The sequence below is a fragment of the Centruroides sculpturatus genome, unplaced genomic scaffold, assembly GCF_000671375.1.
Source record: "Centruroides sculpturatus isolate CEXI.00-Female unplaced genomic scaffold, Cexi_2.0 scaffold99, whole genome shotgun sequence".
Lineage (NCBI taxonomy): Eukaryota > Metazoa > Arthropoda > Arachnida > Scorpiones > Buthidae > Centruroides > Centruroides sculpturatus.
In genome coordinates, this window is record NW_019384321.1 from 420,941 (window position 1) to 444,404 (window position 23,464).

Consider the following 23,464-nt stretch of genomic DNA (forward strand, 5'->3'; position numbering starts at 1 on the left):
GTAAGACTGCGATTTTTGGTAATACCGAATAGATTTTTGATCAAGTAAATATTATTTATCTATTGCTGTTTAATTACTTTATGATACTCTAAATAGACTGAATGCAATTAACTAAGGTTTAGTACAGTATAATCAAGATGATATGTTAGTATTTAGACTGAATTTAGTTAGTATTTAGTTAGTATTATAGACTGAATGCAATTAACTAAGGTTTAGTACAGTATAATCAAGATGATATGTTAGCATTTCTTTCTCATCAAGTGTCTCATCTCAATAAGCCGATGTGGAAACGAAGGTGGATTAGGGCGAAATGGCATACTGTTTTATTTTGCCCACTATGCAGGAATTTTCGATTGGGGTTTCACGCTTTCAATTGGAAAGAAAGTTTGAAAATATTTTCCGAACCTTTTTATAGGATTCTTAATTTGCAATCCTTACAGTTAGAAAGATGGATTGACAAAACTAGCAAAATCATTTTTACCTTCCGACAGCCATATTATATGGGAGGTTGCAAGATAAAAATGCAATGATAAGTTACATAATGTAGTACATTAAAGCATGGTCTATGATATTACATAAAAGTAACGGCAGTAGAAGTACTCGCTAGTGCTGAACGAAGAATACATATTTTCATGATGTGCTGTGTAAGCGCAATTAGAAATTAATCCCACCAGACTTGATTTTCCCAAGAAAATGTTGCAAGCAAGAACTGACAAAGCTCCATCTGTACTCTGAAGATCGTGAAGACCAAGATAAAGATGAAAATGATGTTTCATGCATTATTGCGATGAACTGTTTTCTGAATCACGTTCCGGAGAGAAATAAATTTCAATGCAACACGTGGGAAATGAAATTCAGTAGCGTAGTTACATATTCAGCGTCCCGGAGCAAGTAGAATCGGTGCGCCCCTTGTTCCTCCGAAGAGATCGCGCGAAATTTGTTTTGAACATTTAATTTAAAAACATATATCTAGTTATTTCGATTTAAAACCTTACTTAATAACAATTTATTTCAGATTCCAGGCATTTCAACAATAATATATTCAATTTAATAAATATATAATAATAAAATATAATATAATTCTTTAAGTACGTAGTACCTAATAATATTTACTACATAGTAAGCCTATATAAACTGTATTGACAAAATGTATGCAAATTTAGTTTCATAACAAATACATAATAATACATAAAAAAAACTTCAAGACTGTTGTTTTCTCGCTGTTTCGTTTGCAAATCGGTCAATCACTTTCTCCAGATCAAGTTGACAGGCTATTGTTTTTTCAATTGATATAGCCAAAGGAACTAAGACAATGTTGTGACATGCTACTTCTTAAATACATTTTGATTAATTTTAGTTTTGAAAAACTTCGTTCTGCTCTCACTGTTGTCGCCGGTAAAGTTAAAAAAAACGGAGAAACTACTCGAGGCTGCAGTATAGATTAAAAGTAGTTCGACAACTTCGCGTTTAGAAGTAATCTCTTTTACCTGAGTATAAAACACATTTGAAATCGAAGCAGCTGTGGTCCAAAACTAGGCGAAATGTCGGAGGGATATGCCGATTGTAAAAGTTCTGATCTTTCCAGAATATTTTTATCAAATGACGCGACAAGATATGCAAGTGTACTGTACACTTTTTAAATGATAATCATTTAAAAAGTGTACAAAATTCTGGAATATGGATTCAAATTTAATAGTTAATTGATTAATTATTAAATTCAAACATTTTTTACAAATGTTTTTACAAGTTTTTATTTCGCCCTTTCTAACTTGACGCCCTCGTGATTTGTGCGCCTGGAGCAATTTGCTCCAACTGCTCCACGGTAGCTACGCCTCTGATGAAATTACATATGCTAATGTTTGACGTGAAACTAGGTTTTGGTATTAGGTGTGCCATTTTGGGCCACTCCCCTAATTTCACTTGCAAGTTTCCATTGGCAACGTTGAGCGATAACTTCGGTTATTACGGAAAAAGTTTGTATGAATGGAAACATTAGCGACTTGCTAAGACTTTGCTTTCGATAGCCAGTAACGTGATGAGTTTTGATTGCAGTTTCCAGCGGCAGCAGCGAAGATTTATAACATTTCTTCAAAAGCAGTAGTTTTGGCGACTATTAAAGAAGACTATTGATATACATCAGCCAATTGGATGCACTGACATACTTTCGAGCGCGGGGTATATTCTATTGTTCTGACATGTGCTATCACTTTATTGGCTATCGAAAGTGATGAATCTTAACAGAGGCGGCAAATATTCGACACATCGGAATTTTCGTTAGTGGCATGGATAATTGCAAGAGCGATGCCTTCTAGGATTGTTTCCATAGTAAATTTTATCATCGCTCGCGCTATCTCTAGAAATGTGAAAGTGGAAACAAGGCTATAGTTTATATTGTATATGCTGCTGAACGTCTTCCCTATTGCTGGCTGCTGCCACTAGAAACTTGCAAATGGAGTCAAGACTTAAGGTAGTTTATAATACTCACTTTTAAAAATATAAATGTTGTTGATTCGATATTTATTCTTGCGCATTTCATTGATTATTTATCCTTTACGGTAAGTTTGCTTTACCATAAAATAGATGTGATCGTCATTTTGTCGGTCGCTAAACAATCGGGCGTAAGTACTAGAATCAAAAATAATCAAACACTTGTTGGTAAGCAATCATCGTAATTACAAGCACGTGCGTGCGAATTCAAAAGGAAACAGATGAAAAAGTAAAATAAAATGCCGAGAGCGGTTCTCGAGTATTCAGATTGTTGGTGATGTTATTGTCCTGAGAAATTCTCAGTTTTCAAACGATTCGCGATCTTTAATTTTAATCTGTGCGCGGCTTTAGATGTGTTATTTGTTCGACACACGATAGATACTTGAATTCGGATGGAATTTTATAATGTTTTGACTACCGCCCTACGGGCACTAAGAGGGTCTTTAAATCCATATCTATAATGGGTTCGGCCAAGCCCATAATGAGGACGATCGAGTGGTGAGGAACGGTACCCAACACATCCGGGACAGACCACTTTCTGACAAAATTCCTGAGGTTTTCGACTGCTCTGATTCGATCCGGGTCCTTCAGAGCACTAGCGTGACGCCTTAACCTGCGAAAAACTGAAAATTTTTAAGTGAATAGAGAGGTTGCGGCCGAAGTTCAAACTTTAAAGTTGTACGGCAAGCAGAAGTGCACGTTTGACGTTTGAACTCCAAGTAAAACACGTTGCGCCACACGTTCACGTCGCGCACTGATTCATGGCATATTGTTGAAAAATGGCGGAAATGTTTAATTAACAACGACGAATGTTACCAGCGAAGGTAAATAAACAAATTAAACTATTTTAAAGTATTTATAGGATGTTTAATAACACTAAATAATTATTTTTAATTAGCGTCGTGTCTCCTATCGTACAATAGGACCGATAGGAGTAGGCTACCTCATACTTTCGTTGAGGGAAGTAGTGGCTTATGTAAACCCGATAACACCTCGGGAAATTATTTTTAGACAATTTGCAAACGTATTTCGCTGTTTATGGTAGAAGATGCTGTGAAAGAACTCACCTACTCCTACAGAATTATAATAAGCTATTATGAACAGAAAATTTATGTAAATTCTATAGGCAGTTCACATCACGTGCAAAAAAGTTGAATAATTAAATAATTTCTGGATTAAATCGTCTGTTTCTTTACAATATTATTCGTAAATGCTTGAATAATCCTTATTTTAATAAAATACGTTATAATTTTAACCCCAAACACAAAAAAAATGAAGAAGTTTAAGCTGAACTTCTACTCGTCATGTTAGACGTAGGGAACACCATTATCAAACTTCTAGAATTGCCAGATGGCAGCGCTGGACGTCCGACGTTCACGTTTTGGGCTGAAAACGTCGGCTGCAACTTCTCTAATAGTTCACTTAGAGATTGCTTTCAAAACGTAAATCACATTGCCAAGATGAATTTGCAGAGTCTGTAATTCGGCTTAATGGTAAGTATGAAGCCCGTCGAGAAAATCAGCGGGTTTCTAGAAAGGAATGGGAAAATTTGATTTATGACGTATAACCAAATATAACGTAGCTTGCTAACGCAGAAGAAGTTGAAGCCTAATCTTCACAATAAGAATTCTGTAAGCCCGACGTAATATTGTTTGAATACAAGTACGGAGATGAAACACCTTCCAGACCGAAAGACGCGTTCAGCTCAGAATAATTCAATTGATAGACAAAGCCATCTAATCAGTACAAGAGGCGCTATCAACTTCTCAAGTATTATGATGACAAATTTTGTTTTTTGTATTGCGTTAACAATATGCGTAAACTACATCTAGAGATGCTGATGAGTAACTGTAGACATTCAAGTTGCGTTATTTGCCATGGCATGGCATATACTTTCATGACGAACTTGTAATGGTGACAGCATTACTTCTGGTCAAGTATTTTATACGACAGATATTACAGTTTTTATAAGATCACATATTCAAAGCATTTTTTCGAATGTGTGGGTTACGCTGCTAATATTACTAAATATACTAGCAACCGTTGCCTCGGGAAAAGGTTTTCTGAAAGTTAAAGTTAATCAGAACTTACCTTTCAACTTACTGTTCAAGAATGGAAAAGGAGAGGCTTGTTAGTTTGAAAACTCTTTCAATTGAATCAGGAGTATCTCAACCTTTGGATTACAGTAACATTGTAAACACATTTGCACCATAGAAAGCAAGAATGAGTAGGCTAAATTTTAAATTTCATAGCATATTCTTGCTTTCTCCTGTTGTATAATGTCTTTCACATTAGTTACCATACGTTTTTAATCATTTAACTTATTATTACAAAAGTTAAATGATATGTTTCATTTATTGTAGAACAAATTGCAGAAAATACATCATCATATGTTTTTTGTAATTTTTTTATATTTGTGTCATATGCTTTATTGTAAAAACTTATAGTATTCCGTATAAAGCATTATAATCATACAATATGTTTGTAAGAAATATACTGTGGTATATACAGTACCAGTCGACCCCCCTATAACACTGTTGATTATTCCGTTTTATATGAATTCCATGTTGTACGAGTCACTTAGATTTTAGAAATATGTGTGGCGGGCTGTGAAGGCTCACGTATTTGTAAAATCTAAGTGACTGGTACAACATGGAATTCATATAAAACGGAATAATCAACAGTGTTATAGGGGGGTCGACTTGTATTTGAGAATTAATCTAATAAAAAATGTGTTTTGGTTTTTTGATGTTTATATATTTATGAAAAAAAAAAGGAAAGGGATAGCTAATCTCATGAAGGGTCGCGAGTAGATGTTTTTTTCTTGGCATCAGATGAATTCTATTAAGGAGTTTTGCAAGTCTTTGTTGCGGTGAACCGCTACATTTCATTCGTGTCTATCGTATACTTGCAGTAGTAAGAATCGAGTAGGATTTTTCATTAAGAGAGACTTTTTAGTAGGTAAGGGGAGTTATATATGTATATATATATATATATATATACTCATAATGGGTTTAGGAGATTCGGGTGGCGAGAGATGGAGACAGATCGCCCACGAAAAATTCCTGGAGAGTTGTCGCTTAGATTCGATCCGGATCCCCAAGCGGAAGGTCAATGCCTTAAAAATGTTTAACGCAATTATTGTACCACGAAAATATATTAAAAAATAAATTGCAATTGAAGTTTAAATTTTGAAATATTTGCTACATTCTAATAATTATAATATCATGGCAAGAAATATTTTATTTAAATACACGATCCGGATATATCGGGCACTCGTCCCTCGTCACTCTTTCTGGGCCTGGCCGAACCCACGACGGACTTGAAAAAATAACTCCACAGGACAGAATGAGACAGTCCAAAGGAAAAAAAACATAAACAAGCGAAATAAAAATAATTCAAATTACAGTTGCGTCTTTCTGCGTTAACCACAATCGACCGTCGATTATTCGAACGTCCATTGTCCGAATCACAGCTGATAAAAAAAAAACGTTGCCACGTAAACTGTCTACATTTAAACGTTTAATTTATCTCACCGTTTCTAATGTATTAAATTTGAGTAATTTTCGATTGATCGATGCGGTAAATATGAATATTTTCTTTAGAAAACGTTTCATTTCGACACGCTCAATACAGAAACTACCTAATAAGAGAAGCAATTTAAATCCAGAAAAAATTCGTATAGAATCGGAGACGATCGAAAATGTGGGCCTACATTCCGTGTTTATTTTGCCGCGCGCGCTAGACAACTGATTGACAAACGAGTTTGGTCTGTAAAATCGAAACGGAATAAATATCCTCACAAATACACTTTCGTGTCCACGCGTTGCGTCATCGAACGAGAAACTCGTCGCCGGACATTCGTTCTAGTAAGAGTTACGAATGATATAATAATTGTAATAAAATAAATAAATCTGGATTCGTTTAACAACAACGGGATTAATATAAGGCGTTTAATTTATTTATTAAACAAAATCTTTTAGATCTTTAATAAAGTAAAAAGTTTTTAGAAACGCGTCGCGACCGTCGCGAAGTGATCGCTTGTACCGTCGAGAAAAAGAGGAGAGTCCGCTAATTGCCCGGAAACGCGTCGAAGGGTCGTCCGTCGTCACCCGTCCTCCCCCGATGGCAGCCGCAGATGCTTCGACGAGTAAATAATGGTCGCAGGTGCGGTCCTTCCACCCACCGGGCGCTTCTCCTCGTTCCCCGTATCCTCGCTTTTCGCCCGTTCGAGAGACTCTACCGCTGCAAAATAAAGCCAACGACATCGTTTCGGAAGCGGAACCACCCCCGAAAAAATGCATCCGGGATGGTAGCCGGTAGGCAACGAGTGGACGCCAGACCTGAATCTGGCGCGTGGCCGTCCGCATCCTGGTACTCGCCACATGGCGTCGTTGTTTTTTTTTTCTTTTCTGTTTTCTCTTTCTGGTCGGACGACCCCGGATGACGGAACCGCGAAGTCTGGGTAACGTCCCGTTCCGTCTGATTGATGAGTCGCGGTAACTCGGTAAACACAGGGAAGGACTGCCGATCGAGCGGGGAATTTTCTTTAGTGAAATGTCAGAAAACAAATTATTTAAAAATCGATTGATCGAAGTTTTTTCTTTAATTGTCGACTCGATTATTTACGACCGAAATTAACATACAAGACATTAACGAAAAGAAGATCGGATGAGGCATCTTTTTATTAATTCTTAACTCAATCTTACATCGACAGAAAGAAGTTGAAAGTGTCGAACGTCCCGTAGGAAAACGATCGGACACGTACGCGTCGTCGTCTGTTCTGTACATTTTGGCACCGAAATATTTTGTTCAAAAATGAGTGGAAAGCGTGAAATGTCGTTCAAGAAAGCGAGAAGTTTTCCGGTCGCGAGTCTTCCATCGACGTCCGATCTGAGACGAAGATGTTCTGTCGTCCCGTTCGATCTCGCGCGGTCGCCTCCGCGGCGTTCTTCGTCCTCTTCCATTTCATGCGCCTGTTTTGGAACCAAACTTTGACCTGGAAATTAAAAAATGCAAATAACTTGAAATATCATTTTAGTCCCTTTCTCCCTGCGAGAAACTACGTTTCCGAGACCCGACCGAATGTCATCAGACCAAGGAACGGAAATCGACGTTTTCATTCGAATTTCTCGTCTAGAGCCTCGTGGATTCGAATTCTGTTCCCGAAGATAACGAGGATAAGAGGGAATATCAGAAAAATAGAAGAGTGCATTTAATTCGCCCCATTTTAAAGAGTAAAAATATGGACGAAAGGCATTTCCCGTGCTTGAACTTTCCATCTTTACCTCTTACTGATAATTAAATACATATTATTTTGTATAATACAATAAGTAAATATTGCTAGTTATTATTTTAAAAAATTAGTACATGACGGAAAAAAAGCAATAATCGCAGCGCCGAATATTTAAATGTAATCATTGCGCGTACGGATCAATTGTTAAATACACTAAAAAGACTTAGGCCGAAAGGAACCGTTTAAGTAATGCTAAAGACTTTTAAAATTTAATATCGCGTAAATTATGTTTTAGCATTTATTGCTGTATGTATAACAGATATAGAACTGTACAACGATCGGATTGGACTAATAACCATATTTGTGACAAAGGCGACATTCTAGAAAACACTAACGTCGGCAAACTAAAAATATTAACGTAGCAACGATTAGGAATCCAAAGAGACATAATTGTGGGTAAACAATGGCAATTATTTTAAGCGTGTAGGCCTAACATAAGAACGGAGTTAGTGCCACTATAAATACGGAATAAAATCATTTATTAATGACAGAAGTCTAGAGATAAATTCTGTAAGAAAAGCGTGCCGAGCGCGAAACTTTCTTACAAATTTTCTAAAGCATTTTAAAATATAAAATTAAATAAAAGCGGTATTTGCGCGAAACGAAAGAGAGAAGTCAAACACACGGAAGATTCGACACAAAATTCCGAAAACTCGAGCGAAGAACCCGAAAAGTCCAGTTTCATAAAAACGAAGAACGGGAATTTTGGTTGGAAATAGAAAAAATTCGATTCGCGGAATTCCATCTTTTCAAAGATTTTGGACGGGAGGAAAGATGAAATTCTTAATTTTAAATCTTAATTCTTCCGGTAAGCCACTCCGAAAGGAGACAAAGAGAAACTGGAATAGATCTCGACCTCTGGCTCTTTCCATGCAAGATTTTCTCGAAATGCTGATTTATACAAAAAAAAAATCGGTTCGGATCTTTTTTAAAATTTATAATAAACGACAAGTCTCTAAAATAGTTTTCCCTCAGTGTTTTAATAATTTAAAATACAACGGAGTTTCTCGTATTAATTAGAAAACTTTGTTGGTAATTAGACCACCGTCTACACTTTATACAAATCGAAATTGTTAAGTCCACGACTTTATTTTTCCCAGAAATTAAACCTAATCTAGTAATTTCTATCTTAAAAAAACAAAACACAAATGAATATGCACCGATAATTATAACCTCCATGCCAAGATCGCCATTATAAACAAGCGTAAGTATGTCAGTTTCTAGAAAGTCGCGTACGTCATCCTAATAAAATAGAAGATGAGACGGTCGGATGACCGAGATGGCCAAGACGCATGGCCCTATCCGAATAATCGAGGTCGGAGTCTAATTGGAATTTTGGAGAATTTTTCGTGTCTCTGCGGAACATCATCCAGCCACGTCTTTCGCCATTCGAGGTTGCATCTATAGATTTGATATAAAAGAGAAAATTCTTTTATTTATATAGATTTCCTTGGTAATAGAATTCGCGAAGACAACTGACAAAATATTACAAAAACTCGTCAGTTCATTGAAAAAATAAAATATAATTTTGAATAAATTAGGCAGCCCGATAGTTCAATCAAAGATAATCCCCCAAGGCCCACAATAAAGACGTATCGGTGAAAGAGAGTATACGGATCTTTGTTTACGGCCCGGTCACAGAAACGGATGCTGTGATCAGCCTCAGGTCGATGTCAACTTCACACTTCTATTTATTCTATACACCTATCGGAAGAAGACGGGATAGACTTCAAGCCTAGGCTTAAATAAGCCTCCACTAGTTTCTTCCACTTACTTGTTAGTAGTTTAGTGTTGTATAGCTAGGCCACACCAGTGCTGATCTAAACATAACATTTAACGCGTGTGAATTGAAAGATCTATTGCGGTTACAAAGATTTCCATCTAATAAATAAGCTATAATAAATAAAAACAATAATTATTAATTACTAAAATAAATAATCTATTAATTAATAATAAATATTCTAATAAATTCATCGTACGACGATAAATAGTAAACTCTTGATAAATTTTCTTTGATTGCGAGTCTCTATTAGAACTTCTGTTATTTAACTCCCACGAAATGAATCTAGCCATATCCGAAGATAATATTCTGTTCGTATAAGAATATTCAAATAGAAAATACAATATTCTGTATACAGATATTTATTATTTGGGGCTTGGAAGCTGATTTTTCCAATTGATTTCTATGGCTGGCACCGACACTTCGTGCAAAGTGCCAGTTAATGAGGTTGGCTCTCTCGACCCCATTCTTATATGCCCCTTCTTTACACTTTCATCATTCCAATAAAATATATTATGTTTTTTGGAGTGGGCGACTTTGTCGACTATTCAGCGGAATTTGCCGACATTGGAGGGAGCGAGTCGACCCCAAACCCCTAATAGCCGCACCCCTGTATACATAATCATTGACAAAAAAGTTACGCATCAAGAAGGAGGAGTTTTGAATGACAAGAAACTTTATTAATGCGAACACGGTGATGATAATAAGAAATAGTAACATTATAAAAAAGAAATAATTTCCTGCTGAACAACACAATTTAAAGGGTCTTTTAGTGAGATAGCTTGTAGTATTTGTTCTGCAAGGTATTCTCTTGTATGTATACATGCGACGATACAGTCAAACGAAGTTATACAGACACTATATGCTATCCTACGACAGATTAGCCCACAGATATTGCAACTGCCGCTCCAGATTCTCCACACTGTCCCATCTAGTCATACAAATGTTCTATGAGCGACAAACTTGGATACCGGGCAGAACCGGGAAGCGTGGCAACGTGACGGATAAATTCCTAGAAAATCCTATGTGTCGCCGAGCATTAGCTTGGTGGAAAAGGGCTGTTTACAGTCGTGCCATAAAAAGCAACACACGAGAGCACAGGATTTACCAAACGTACAGTACCTCTGTGCCATAAAAAAACACGAGCGTGAACAGCTGCAATGACATCGGTCACCCCTAGTACGTCCCTCATACCACTACTAGGAGTGACCGACTTCGCACAAGACGGGCTCTCCAGACCAGCAGGCCAGATTGGGAGTGACGGTTAACAATAAAGGTGGACTGAAGTAGTCCTCCACATCAACACGGTGATCGTCCGTTAGTCGTCTAAATATAACAGAGAATTTTCGCTAAAGACGCTGCCAGTCCGTGCAGTGCATGCTTTTCTGTCACTGCACCATGTAACAATGTTGGGGTGCTAATGGCAGTATGAGCAGAGATCGCCGTGCATGCAAATTTGCTTTTGATAGTCGTCTAACAGCCAACAGTAAGAGAAAAGACAAGGTTTTATAGCGAAATTTACACCTGTTTCTGGATGGTGGAAAAGATGTCATTACAGCTGTTCGCGCTTGTCTCACGATCAGACTATCATCTGTCCTGGTGGTCTGTCTCAGGCGTCCTTAGCCCTTTGCACCGTGTAGTCTATGTATGCCCTCATGTATCCACTGTCCCACACCTTCTAACAGTTAGATCCGAACGACATGTCTAATGAAGAGGTGTCTGTGAGAACGACCGATGATGCGTCCTTTTTCATACCCCGTCTGTGTATGAAAAAGGCCGCACCAGGCTGACTGTGTCGTATACAGGCAACCTGGTGTTCGAAGATCTCCAAACAACAGGTGCATCGAAAACTCTGTACACAGTGAGCTTCTATGAAGTTTTTATAGGATACTGGGTTAGCGATTTTAAGGAAAATCCTTTGTCCTATAAAGTTGCTAACACCGACTCGATACGTCTAACCTTATTGAGACACGAATCATTAGAGACGACATCGGGCCTAATGCTCTCAGGTATTTTACTTCTGACGAGACGTTCTGTTTTTTCATCTCTAAGCACTCGAATTTATATAAATTGATTTACTAGACTTTATAATTAAAATTATATTATACGGATTTCACTCAAATCCCAAGGCTGCAGCCCGTCTTCTTTCTCGTTGGCACTGCGAATCGCAGGTTTAACACGATTGGTATCGCAATTTTTACCGTCAAAATAGACAATAACGTCAAAACGATATCGAATAAGTATCTTAAAATATAGGGAAACACTCTCATTTCTCTTCTGCCGTTCGGTTTCTTTGGATACGGCCTACATAATAAAAACAATCTACGGTTCGACGACTATCGGCAAAACAAAAAATCAATAATAGAAAGTAATCGATAGTATGTGACGAAATTGACAATTGTTATTTAAATAGCGTATTAGAGACATTAAACATTAAAAACAAATATTACGGTAGAACGAAAATCGTAACCGTTTTCGAGCGTAACTGGGCCAACACCACTTTACATTCTGAACGAGTCGATTAGAGCGCTTAGCCCGGTTAGACCCTAAACAGAAACGAAAAACTTTGTGAGAAACTATTAGAACCAAAAGACCAATAAGTCAAACCGAAATTAATTATTTACTTTTTTCCGTTTGTCGATCGATCCATCCTTTCGAATTTTTATAACACGCGAGTTTCTGTCGTAGCAACTCCACAGAAACATCACGCGCATACATAATAATAGTACATAAATCATTGATAATTGGTAAGAATTGTAATTCTGACAAGAAAATTTTTAGTTTAAAAATTAATTAATTAAAGAGAAACAATAGAAATTTCGAGTCGACGATTCTCTCCGATAATAACGTAAAAGGAAAACAATCTTAGTGTAAGTAGCGAAGAAAAGACCCGAACGAGGTGAAAATCTGAAGCTTCTATCAATTGGAAGAATAGAAAAATTTAATTTAATTTCGTTTCCTCTGTATNAAACAATCTTAGTGTAAGTAGCGAAGAAAAGACCCAAACATCACGCACTTCGTAAATAATAGTACATAAATCATTGATAATTGGTAAGAATTGTAATTCTGACAAGAAAATTTTTAGTTTAAAAATTAATTAATTAAAGAAAAACAATAGAAATTTCGAGTCGACAATTCTCTCCGACAATGACGTAAAAGGAAAACAATCTTAGTGTAAGTAGCGAAGAAAAGACCCGAACGAGGTGAAAATCTGAAGCTTCTATCAATTGGAAGAATAGAAAAATTTAATTTAATTTCGTTTCCTCTCTATTGGAACCCGAAAAACTTTCGGCACTTTCCGTTCTCTGAGGTCAACGAAGATGAATCGCCGTCGATTCTTTCTCTTTCCGAAGCGGTGGGAACCGCACCCTCCTTCTCCTGGGCGTCGGGTGGAACGCCGGTGGTCGTTTCTTTTAGTCCGTCCACCCGACGGCCGACGAAGGAGTCGAATTTCATTCTCGCAAAACTTAAAAGTCGTTTCCGATAACGACTTCACCTTTCCGTCCGCGACAAGAATCCCCGTAAGAATTAATCGCTTCGTCCGCGTACGAGGCGGTTCCGCCGCTGCGTCACGCCCGTCTTCGACGAAAAAAACGCCAAGGGCGGGACGACGAATCGAAGGTAACCGACGGCAGCGAAAGAGAAGAGAGGAGGAGCGAGAGGAAGAAGCGCCTACCTGTCTCTCGGTCAGATCCAGAGAAACGGCTATCTCGTACCTCCGTAGACGAGTCAGATAGTTGTGTCGGGCGAATTCGTTCTCCAACTCCTCGATCTGGCGTTTGGTAAAGGCCGTCCTTTCTTTTCGGGGCCGAACGTTGCCCTCAGCTCGGAAACATTCCGCATCTGCAAAGGAAAGGAGGTGGGTGCTAGGAAAAGGGCGGTGGCCGCCTCCCGACTCGGACGGGCTCGTTCGGAAGCGGGAGGAGGAGCCGGAGCATTTCCCGATTTCCGTCGATAATTGTCGACGGAAAGACTCGAGAGACGTCTTTTATTTCTCTTCCCAAGAACAGAAAAGTACAAAATAAGCCGCCGAGAGAGACCGAAACTCCGACATTTTGACGGAAAAACTCTGGGGATAAACAGAAAACGATAATCCGGAAGAGTGTGGCCACGTTTGACTTCATCTCGTTTGGACGGGAAGAGAGTCGAAACCTGCTCCGTCCGGAAATCGGAAACCGAGAAGCGGCGACCATCGAGATCTCCCGAAAGGGAAGAGAGAAAAAAAACTTACCGGAGAGGAGGGGGAGGGCGGCTTCGGCCCGTGCCGAGTCGACGGGTGAGAGAGAAGGTGACGAGTCGGGCGCCGGACGCTGGTCGGCTGGATGGAAGAGGGAAGTCGGCTGCGTCCATGGCTGCGACCACCAGTCGTCGCGGGTCGAGAAGAGCGTTGGGTCGTCGTCTCCGTCGCGAACGCCGCGCTGCCAGAAAGTCGAGTCCATGTCTTCGGTCGGTCGAAGGTTTCTCGGCCACTGAGGCCGACCCTCTTCCCGGACGCCGTCGACACGTGACGCGTGGGAGGGCGCGCCGCCACCGAGGACGGACCGGCGTCCCGCCGAAACCGGATACGGCCGACCCTTCCCCTCCGACCCGGAAGCGTCTCGATCGGAAGGATTCCGGAATTCCGTCCGCGGAAGAGACCCAAGGACGGGACTGAAACCGCGTCCTAAACACCACCGTAGGAAGATGACAACGAATGACGTTGACGTAACTTCCGGTCGGGACGGGAGACGGAAGGGGGAGGCGGCGTTCCGGAGAGAACGGGACTCGACCACCTGCCCGAGAAACCCGATAGCTTCCGTCCGCGTTCTTTCCCCGGCAGCGCGCATCTGCGCTTATCCCCTCGCCGCCGCTTTCTTCCCCCGACCGAGTTCCGCGTGCCTTTGGCTAAACGACCGAAACAACGTTTACGTATTCTCTAAAAAGAGAAATCGTCGAAAGACGACTTCCCGCCCATACTTTTTCTCCATTCCCAACCACTCGCTTACAAACAAATTGACTTATTACTTCTCTACAGTTAAACCTCGTATCATTTTAATAATACCATCGGTTATATGACAATGTAATATTTTTACAATAGAAAATAAAGCCCCGGCGTCGGGAATACCGCAAAATTTATAAACGGATAATCGAATACTTATCGATAAAATTGCTTATATCCGAAACACAATGCAGATATTGTTATATCGATTTATTCAAAATTAGAGCGCTGTGGCATGGCAATTATTACACCAACGTTAATTAATCAATAGGAACGGCGATTTTTATTGGGTGCGGTCTTCTAAATTAGGTTATCGTAATGTTTAAAAGGAGGACGAATCGACCTAAGATTTGTATATTTAAACACGCGTTACAAATTGTAACGTGTTATTAAAATGCCTATTTCTGATCGGCGTTTTATCCACGCAAATAAATTAATAACGTTCCAACGGAAAATATCGATTTGTTACTCATAAGAGCTGTACGGACTATTCTTACTAATCAGTTCTCTTCATCTTTCTTCACCCCTCAACTTAATGACACATGCAAAATCTGTCTTTTCTACTCCCAAGGTTACAAAGCGATTAGAAAATGGTGCCAGCTTGCGAAAGTATATTCTCCAACCAAATATTCTATTATGTTTGATGTATTTGATGCCATTAACTAAATCTTTGGATGTCTTTCGGATACGCAATGACCCTGTATATACTGGATTTGGTCTTGGCTAGAAAGCTGGCCTTTTTGTTGATATCAAAGTTTCTGCGGGTTTTTCTATCAATGGATATACGGAGATTTAAGGATAAAGAAGACATTCTATAATTTACAATGAAATTTTATTTCACAAATAAACGGATACTAAACAGGATAGTTTAATAATATATAATTATTTAATTTTCACTGATAGTCAATCAATTGTATAATTTACAGAAGTGTCAGAGACATTTCTAAAAACGTGGTACAATTTATTCCTTGTTTTTATTGAAAGTTTTGTCAGCGTGATTTTTAAATTTCCTTATTGCTTTGTGGTGTTTATTACGTTCTGTCGTACACGTAATATTTACAGTACGGTATGCAGCTGTACGGTATACGTTAATGTATTCAAAACAACTGTTTTAGCATTTGATATCCAAATATGATAGTTTATTAAAAAGATGAACTTTATTTTGAATATCATAAGTTTAAAGCACTTTATAAGAAGTTTTTACTTGTGTCTGGGTTTTTTACTTTGTTGTGCGGGGGGAAAGTAAAATAAATATAAATAAATATTACTTATATTTATATATCTTCTGTTTAATTACGTTTGCGGAAATTAATTTGAAATTTTGGGTTGATGTTGTAATACATCATAATTTTTTCCATTTAAAATAATAGAGTTTCTCGATAACGTTTTATTTTCAGGAACAGAGTATTAATGTTATGTGGAATTGCCTGTATTCAGTGGCGCAAGTGGTCCAGGCATCCCCAAAGTAAAAGTAGTAAATTTTTCAAAAACATTTCCTTAATTAAAATTTATTTTTTTATTTATATTTTGTCGTGTGTTCTATTTCTATATTAGCGATCACATGAGAATTATATTGAATTCGCATTAAATTTTTTTGTTTTATCCGTTCACCTCGACCCCTAAGATTAAATTTTGAGTGCGCCACTGCCTGTATTACGAAGATATTTGTTTCTCCCTTGATGTTTTCTATGACTTAGAGGCAAGTACAGATACAGTATACAAAATAATCGAGTAAATACTTTTAGTCGGCAATTGTTTTTATGTTATCTTCTTGAAGTTAATTGTGTTTCGTTGTGGTTGGGAAGCATTCAAATTAGAATCGATCTTATTCATTAAAGAGGCGGCTATTTACTTAAAGTTGATAGCTTGGATCATCCAATATCTATTGCCAATGATAATATCGAAAGTGATCAAGTCAGTGCAATCACCAATAACTGTAAAGAAGAAAGAAAGCTAAATAACAGAGGATTGGCCAAATTTTTACGACTCTGAATTAGTAAGTTACGTTACGGCAACGCAACACTTGGGCGATACCTTCCGGGAGGTCTGTTTAAGGAGGATCGGTCCCTATTCAGGCGTTACAAACATGGAGTAAACCCGGAAAACTTCACGTGGCCAGCCAGTACTGGCGAGGTGCGAACCCACGAACGAACACCCAGTGTTCAGGGAACGGAACCACTTGGCCACTGGTGGGCCGAGTTAATAAGTGTTGGCATTATCCTTCCTTTAGAACAGGGGTCGCCAGACTTTTTAAACCGTCGACCCCCAACCACTTTCCAAAGCTTCACATTGACCCCACCGTAAAGTTTTATTACAAGTATATGTGTATGAGCAAAAAAAAAAGGTTGCGACCCCTTTGCTGCATCGATCCTCAATCGACCCCCTAGCCGCATCGACCCCTCAATCGACCCCCTAATTGACCCCCTAGCCGCATCGATCCCCCAATGATGTTGCATCGACCCCTGGGGGTCGATATTTCAGATCTCAAACATACACAGCTGCATAAATGGGTGTTATATTGGATGCGCTGAAACATCAGTCTAAAAGTTCCAAAACAGATTGAAATTTGGAAAAAAGTGTAGGCTATAAACAGAATAAAAATATAATGCTTGGGGACTGTCTGTACAAGGGAAGGAGAAATGGAATTTTTTACTACAGTAAAAAGTCCACTACAGTGGAACCTCAGGATACGAAATTAATCCGTTCCGAAACTGAGATCGTATCATGAAAATGTCGTAAGATGAATCATTTCTCCCCATACGATTACATGCAAAACCAAATAATTCGTTCCAAAACACACTCAAATTAAAGCTAAGTAGTACATTAAAAAAAAAATAACTATAGTAAGGAAAACACTGAAAAATGCGTTTTGTAGTTGAAAATGAATAAATAATCATAATAGAATAATAATTAATTTAAAAAAAATGAAGTTTTATTTGCACTTTACCTTTGAGGATGGAGGTGTAAACTGGTGGCAAAGGAGAGGGAGAAGGAAAATAATACTAAAACTTAACTTACATAACATAATGTAAAAATAACTTAAAAATAATTTAACACTAATTTGTAACTTTTCTGTTTTATATATTTTTTAACATTTTTTATTCACTGCTGTTTGCTTTCTTTCCTTCACTTGCACCAGCACTTTCACTGGATAGAGGTCGCTTGGTAAAATATCTATGCAAAGAGGTTTGGCTTTGCCTACTTTTTAAAATGTTTCTAAAATGACTTAGGCAAATGTCATTACTCTGAGCAGCAATATGGCCAGTGTGAACNAAACAAAACGGTTTCATTCTACAATTGGAAATAAACTAATAATTTTAGAATTTTTGTAGGAGTTTTTGAAGCTCGAATATAATTATTACAATATAGCATTATTTAATTATGAGGTAATAAAAAAATACATAAAAACGATCAATGTTTATTACACATTTTTTTAACATAACTTTTGTTACACATTAGGTTCCACGACGAAGCAAACAAGCGGACTGAGTGAGACCAATGAACAGAAGTGAATAAAAAGTGGCGCTGCGAACTAATGTAACGTCGTGAGTTTTTGTTCGTATCGTGGAGCAAAAATATGTTCGAATTTCATGCCGTATCCTGAAAATTTCGTATGCTGGGGCGTTCGTATCCTGAGGTACAGTACTACTGTATAGAGCATTCAGGTGAAGAGTATGAAAAATATAGAAATTCGGCAGATACAAAGCGGTTAAATCTGACCCTACTCGAGATACGATCCACAACCCCTCTCGATTTTTATCTACCAAAACCAAATTTAATATAATCGATCCCTCTAACATAAAATCCTCCGTGCAAAATTTCAAAATTTTGGACAAAAATCATGAAAATTATTAAGTTTCAAATCGGGTGAACAAAATCGTTCTCACTCTACACACACACATATATATATACATACATACAGAAAAAAATTCAGTCGCAATCCAAACTATATAGGCTACACCTCAACGAACAGCACGGCACAAATATGGAGCAGGAGACTGAGCGTTGAGATTATGTTCATGCAAGTTCTCTATAAACTAGAATTTGAGTCTGGTATAAATTACAGCAAGGAGATATAGCTTATAAAATAAAAACTAAAACTTAAGTATGTACTGAAACTGATTAGACCAAACAAAAACGCGTAAATCTGGATTTTGTTACTCTTCCAATGGCGCTTCTTCAAAGATTACCTAAAGCGGTTGCCGGGTCTTTGTGCAATCTTGGAGCAATTTTCTTATCAAAAGTCGCCCAAAAATTTGCAAAATCACCGATCGCATTTTAACTGCTCCGGGAAAAAAACTCGATATAGAAGGAAAACGAAAAAATCTTTTTAACCGATATTTGAATCTGCATACGTTTTACATTATTCTTTATTTCTGTCTATACTTCTAATATTGTCAAATCATTTCCATCAAACTTTTCCCCATCATCTGCTATTAAAGCTTTGAATCATTTCATTGGTGGCGAATAAGTCTTATAGTTTTCTTCTATCTTAACAGTTCTAATAATTCCAGAATGTTATTAGTTGCAACATGTTCACAGAGGATTCTTGCAATATTCATTTCTGAAAAACACTGTTCCACTACTTATTGGAAGGAAGAATCACCAAAGCGAAATATGCAGTTTCCAGGAAAACAATTCTTCAGTATTGTTGTAAATTCCTATCCCAAACTTTGCACGATCGTGCATAAGAATGTTTTAAAACTCAAACTGTAGAATATGCTTAAAACATGTATATTTAATTTATTAATTTAACTTCCTACAAAGACATATCAAGGAAAAAGCAATCACATACATTAGGAAAAAGCAATCACATACATTAGGAAAAAGCAATCACATACATAACACTCATACCACAGAAGTTTATTATAACGCTTTTCTGTATGCTAACAATTCAGCATTTCGGACAGTAGTCCATCATCAGCAGAAGGTTACAAGAAAATATAGTTTTAATTGTTTCAAATAGTTGAAGCGGAGTTTTAGCGAAGCTTCTTCTATAAGACATACAGAATTGTGTTCGTTCTCAAAATCCTTTGGATAAATTTTGATTAAACTTTGCCATTTTTCACTAATTTGCGATGCAGAATCCAAAACTGCAATAAAAATGAAGACCATGGCTTCGTTATCGAGATATAAGGTCGTTTCACGAGCGCCTGCGACAAAGCGATATCGCATAAATCGCTCGATGTTTCACGATCGCGGGATTTATGCGATATCGTGAAACATCGCGATCGGTAGCACATCTTGTATGGGCTTATAGAATCGAGTTCGTTCTCAAAATTGAATGAATCGATTTTGATAAAACTTTGCCTTTTTCATTAATTGAGACGAATCAAGAAATGTACAGTACCGCAAACGTCCCAACATCAAACACTAAACATATTTGCTTTATATACAGGGGCAAAGGAACGTTTGATATTTCACAGAAATTCGTTAAACTGTGCCAAGTCAACAGTATTTAACAGAAAAAAGTAAGCAGCTATTCTTTCTTAGCCCATATTAGGCTAATGATCGAATGGCTGAAGCGCTAAAGAAAAAATGCGTTTAATCTCCAGTTGTCATCATTGGACGTAGACTTGAACCTGGCCAAGTTCATAATGAACATTAGAAAATGCAATGTTGCTGCATTAGATGGCCTTTTTTCCATGCCATAGTTTATTATAAAATTATAAATAAAATAATAACTAATATATTTTCATTAATATAATATGTTCCCCCTGTGTTTCAAGTGCAAATTTCTACACTAGTGTCACGTGTAGAACGTCGGTTCGGTTCCTTTCATGTTTTTTTTTTTTACTTTTATGGGTAAAGCTCCGATAAGGTCTCAACCGCATCATTGACAGCTGCAATTGTTCCACTTACATGACAGAAATAAAATAAAATTGATTTTTTATCCCCTGCAATTAGTTCAAGTGCAATTGTATGATAATGTTTAATATTTACATTAATTTTGTTTTCTTCGGAGCATCTCGATAGTCGGCGCTTCCTAACTTGCTTACGTCATCGGCCTACATTAGTGAAACTGACAATCCTCAAATATGTTTATTGGTTAAAGAGCGCCCTCTGATGACGCGAATCAGAAATTGTCGTGTTAAAAGTGCCAGAAATTAATTGGTATTCCCTCTAAACAAAACGGTTTCATTCTACAATTGGAAATAAACTAATAATTTTAGAATTTTTGTAGGAGTTTTTGAAGCTCGAATATAATTATTACAATATAGCATTATTTAATTATGAGGTAATAAAAAAATACATAAAAACGATCAATGTTTATTATACATTTTTTTAACATAACTTTTGTTACACATTAGGCTAACTAACATATGTGCCTGTTGCATTTCAAGACATTTTTATATAATAAAAAAAGGGATCAAACCCGAAATGGCAGATAGTCCAACAAATAATGAAGAAAATAAATACTTAATGACAATTTTTGTTTAGTATTAAGTACTATTTCAGTTCTTTTAATGTTTATAATTTTTATACAGAATTTTAAACAATTGATATATTCTGCTAACTTATGGTATGTTAGAAGTATTAATACTCTATATACTTTTAATTCTTAAATTAAATTTTACTATCATTAAATATTATCAGTGTTAATCGATATTAATTAACATGTAAATAATTTTACTTCAATCAATTTATATTTGAAAAGTTATTTATAATAATTAATTTCAATTATGTATAGCCTAAATGGTTTAACTATGAAAAAATACTTTGCTTTAAAAAATAATAAAATTTTCTTGTCTTTGGCTTCAGACTGATAATGTCTTCAGTGTATTCTAAATATGGAAATGTCTATTATTTTTCTTATTCTTTCTATTATTTAAATTTGTATTTTCATCAGCAATTAGTTTAGTAGATAGACGATAAAATAAAATTTAAAAATATTTTAACGAACAATTATTTATTGACATTGTCACAATGACGAGCTACAATTTCTAATCATATTTTTAATTCTTTAATTTAAAATATATGTTATCCACCTCAGATTAGTAGTGCCTTGCCCGTGTACAGTACATCATATTAATACTTTTTCTTTAACAATAGAGTCGTGTCGGTCACATATCTAACACATTTCGGGAGAAAATTTTGAACTGAAGTAACGTGACTTCCGATTTGCATCGGAAGTTCTTATATAGTTAATTGGGGCCTCCTGCCACCAATGTTTCCATAGCTTGTCTTAAATTTCATCTATCTAACTCCATTCTCGAGATTAAAGAAGGATAGTGATAATTTATAGGTCTATAATTTTTTTCAAATTACAGCCCAATTATTTCCAAAATCTTCTTCGCATTAATTTAAAAAGTCAATAATAAAATAAATATAGGAAAAATTACTTTCTTTACAATAAAATTGAAATTTAATAACAGTTGGAATGACATTGAATTGTGATAAAGCATATAGGCCTATACAAATTTCAAAAAAGTAAATAACTCGATTTTTAAAGAGAGCACTGAAATGGCATGTAAATAACTTTAAAACTATTAGTTTAAAAGTAATTATATATTTCACTCTTTTACGTATGATACCAGTGAATACTATATCAGGTATGAGTAATCGTTTTATATTTTATTAATTTTGTATAAAAATTACAAATTTTAAAGACACTTAATTAATGCTTAATTAATACTAAAAACATTGTCATTAAGTATTTATTTTGCTTATTATTTGTTGGACTGTCTGCTAACTTTTCTTTGAGCTAGCAGAATATATAATTTTTTTAAAAATAACAGTTCGTTTTGTTAACTTTTGTCTGCCAGCTTAAAAGGAGTCGCCCCCTGCTCTCTTCGATCCTTTTTATTCTCCGTCCTGTAAACACTAAGAGGGTTTGTTTCAATAATCATCACGAGTCCGGCCAAGTGCACAATGGGGACCGCCGGATGGTGAGGGATGGAACTTGACTTATCCGAGACAAACTGTCCATTAAAAATTCATGGGAGTTGCTTACCCTGATTCGATTTCGGGTCCCCAGAGCGGAGAAAGATTAAAGCCTTCGGTTAATTATAGTTTAATTTAAACTTAAAATTTTCCCTGTTAATTGTGTCAGTAAATATTTTAAAATTTATTTTGTTTTCATCTGTTAGTATTTANTGTCATTAAGTATTTATTTTGCTTATTATTTGTTGGACTGTCTGCTAAGTTTTCTTTGAGCTAGCAAAATATATAATTTTTTTTAAAATAACAGTTTATTCTGTTAACTTTTGTCTGCCAGCTTAAAAGGGGTAGCCCCCTGCTCGCGTCGATCCTTTTTATTCTCCGTCCTGTAAACACTAAGAGGGTATGTTTCCATAATCATCACGAGTCCGGCCAAGTGCACAATGGGGACCGCCAGATGGTGAGGGATGGGACTTGACTTATCCGAGACAAACTGTCCATTAAAAATTCATGGGAGTTGCTTACCCTGATTCGATTTCGGGTCCCCAGAGCGGAGAAAGGTTAGAGTCTTCGGTTAATTATAGTTTAATTTAAACTAAAAGTTTTCCCCGTTCATTGTGTCGGTAAATACTTTAAAATTTATTTTGTTTTCATCTGTTAGTATTTAGTAATATATAAGAATATAATATTCTCAACGACTTTTTAAAACTTACTTATATTAAAAATTTGAGCACAAAATACTATTTTGTAAAATTTGATTTCAAACAGAAAATACTGTATCGAAATTTTTATAATATATTTTATTAAATGAAATTAATAAGAATAGACTAATATTCTAATAAANTTTCTTTGGCTTCAGACTGATAATGTCTTCAGTGTATTCTAAATATGGAAATGTCTATTATTTTTCTTATTCTTTCTATTATTTAAATTTGTATTTTCATCAGCAATTAGTTTAGTAGATAGACGATAAAATAAAATTTAAAAATATTTTAACGAACAATTATTTATTGACATTGTCACAATGACGAGCTACAATTTC

The 23,464-nt window shown here is 36.5% G+C and overlaps 1 protein-coding gene across 1 annotated transcript; it reads right to left on the reverse strand.

The window, feature by feature from the left end:
• Positions 1-7,154: 7,154 nt before the first annotated feature.
• Positions 7,155-14,264, reverse strand: LOC111625479 (homeobox protein MOX-2-like). The gene is made up of 3 exons (XM_023368633.1): positions 13,795-14,264; positions 13,240-13,406; positions 7,155-7,486 (listed from the first exon to the last, which is right to left on the reverse strand). Exons 1-3 carry the CDS (start codon positions 14,000-14,002, stop codon positions 7,331-7,333), a joined length of 531 nt encoding a protein of 176 aa, XP_023224401.1. The 5' UTR covers positions 14,003-14,264; the 3' UTR covers positions 7,155-7,330.
• Positions 14,265-23,464: the final 9,200 nt, after the last annotated feature.

Coding starts and splice junctions, on each gene's coding strand:
- LOC111625479 (XM_023368633.1), bottom strand. CDS start 14,002: ATGGACTCGACTTTCTGGCAGCGCGGCGTTCGCGACGGAGACGACGAC. Junction 13,407..13,794: donor CGCCCTCCCCCTCCTCTCCG/GTAAGTTTTTTT, acceptor TTTCCTTTGCAG/ATGCGGAATGTTTCCGAGCT. Junction 7,487..13,239: donor TGGATCTGACCGAGAGACAG/GTAGGCGCTTCT, acceptor TTTAATTTCCAG/GTCAAAGTTTGGTTCCAAAA.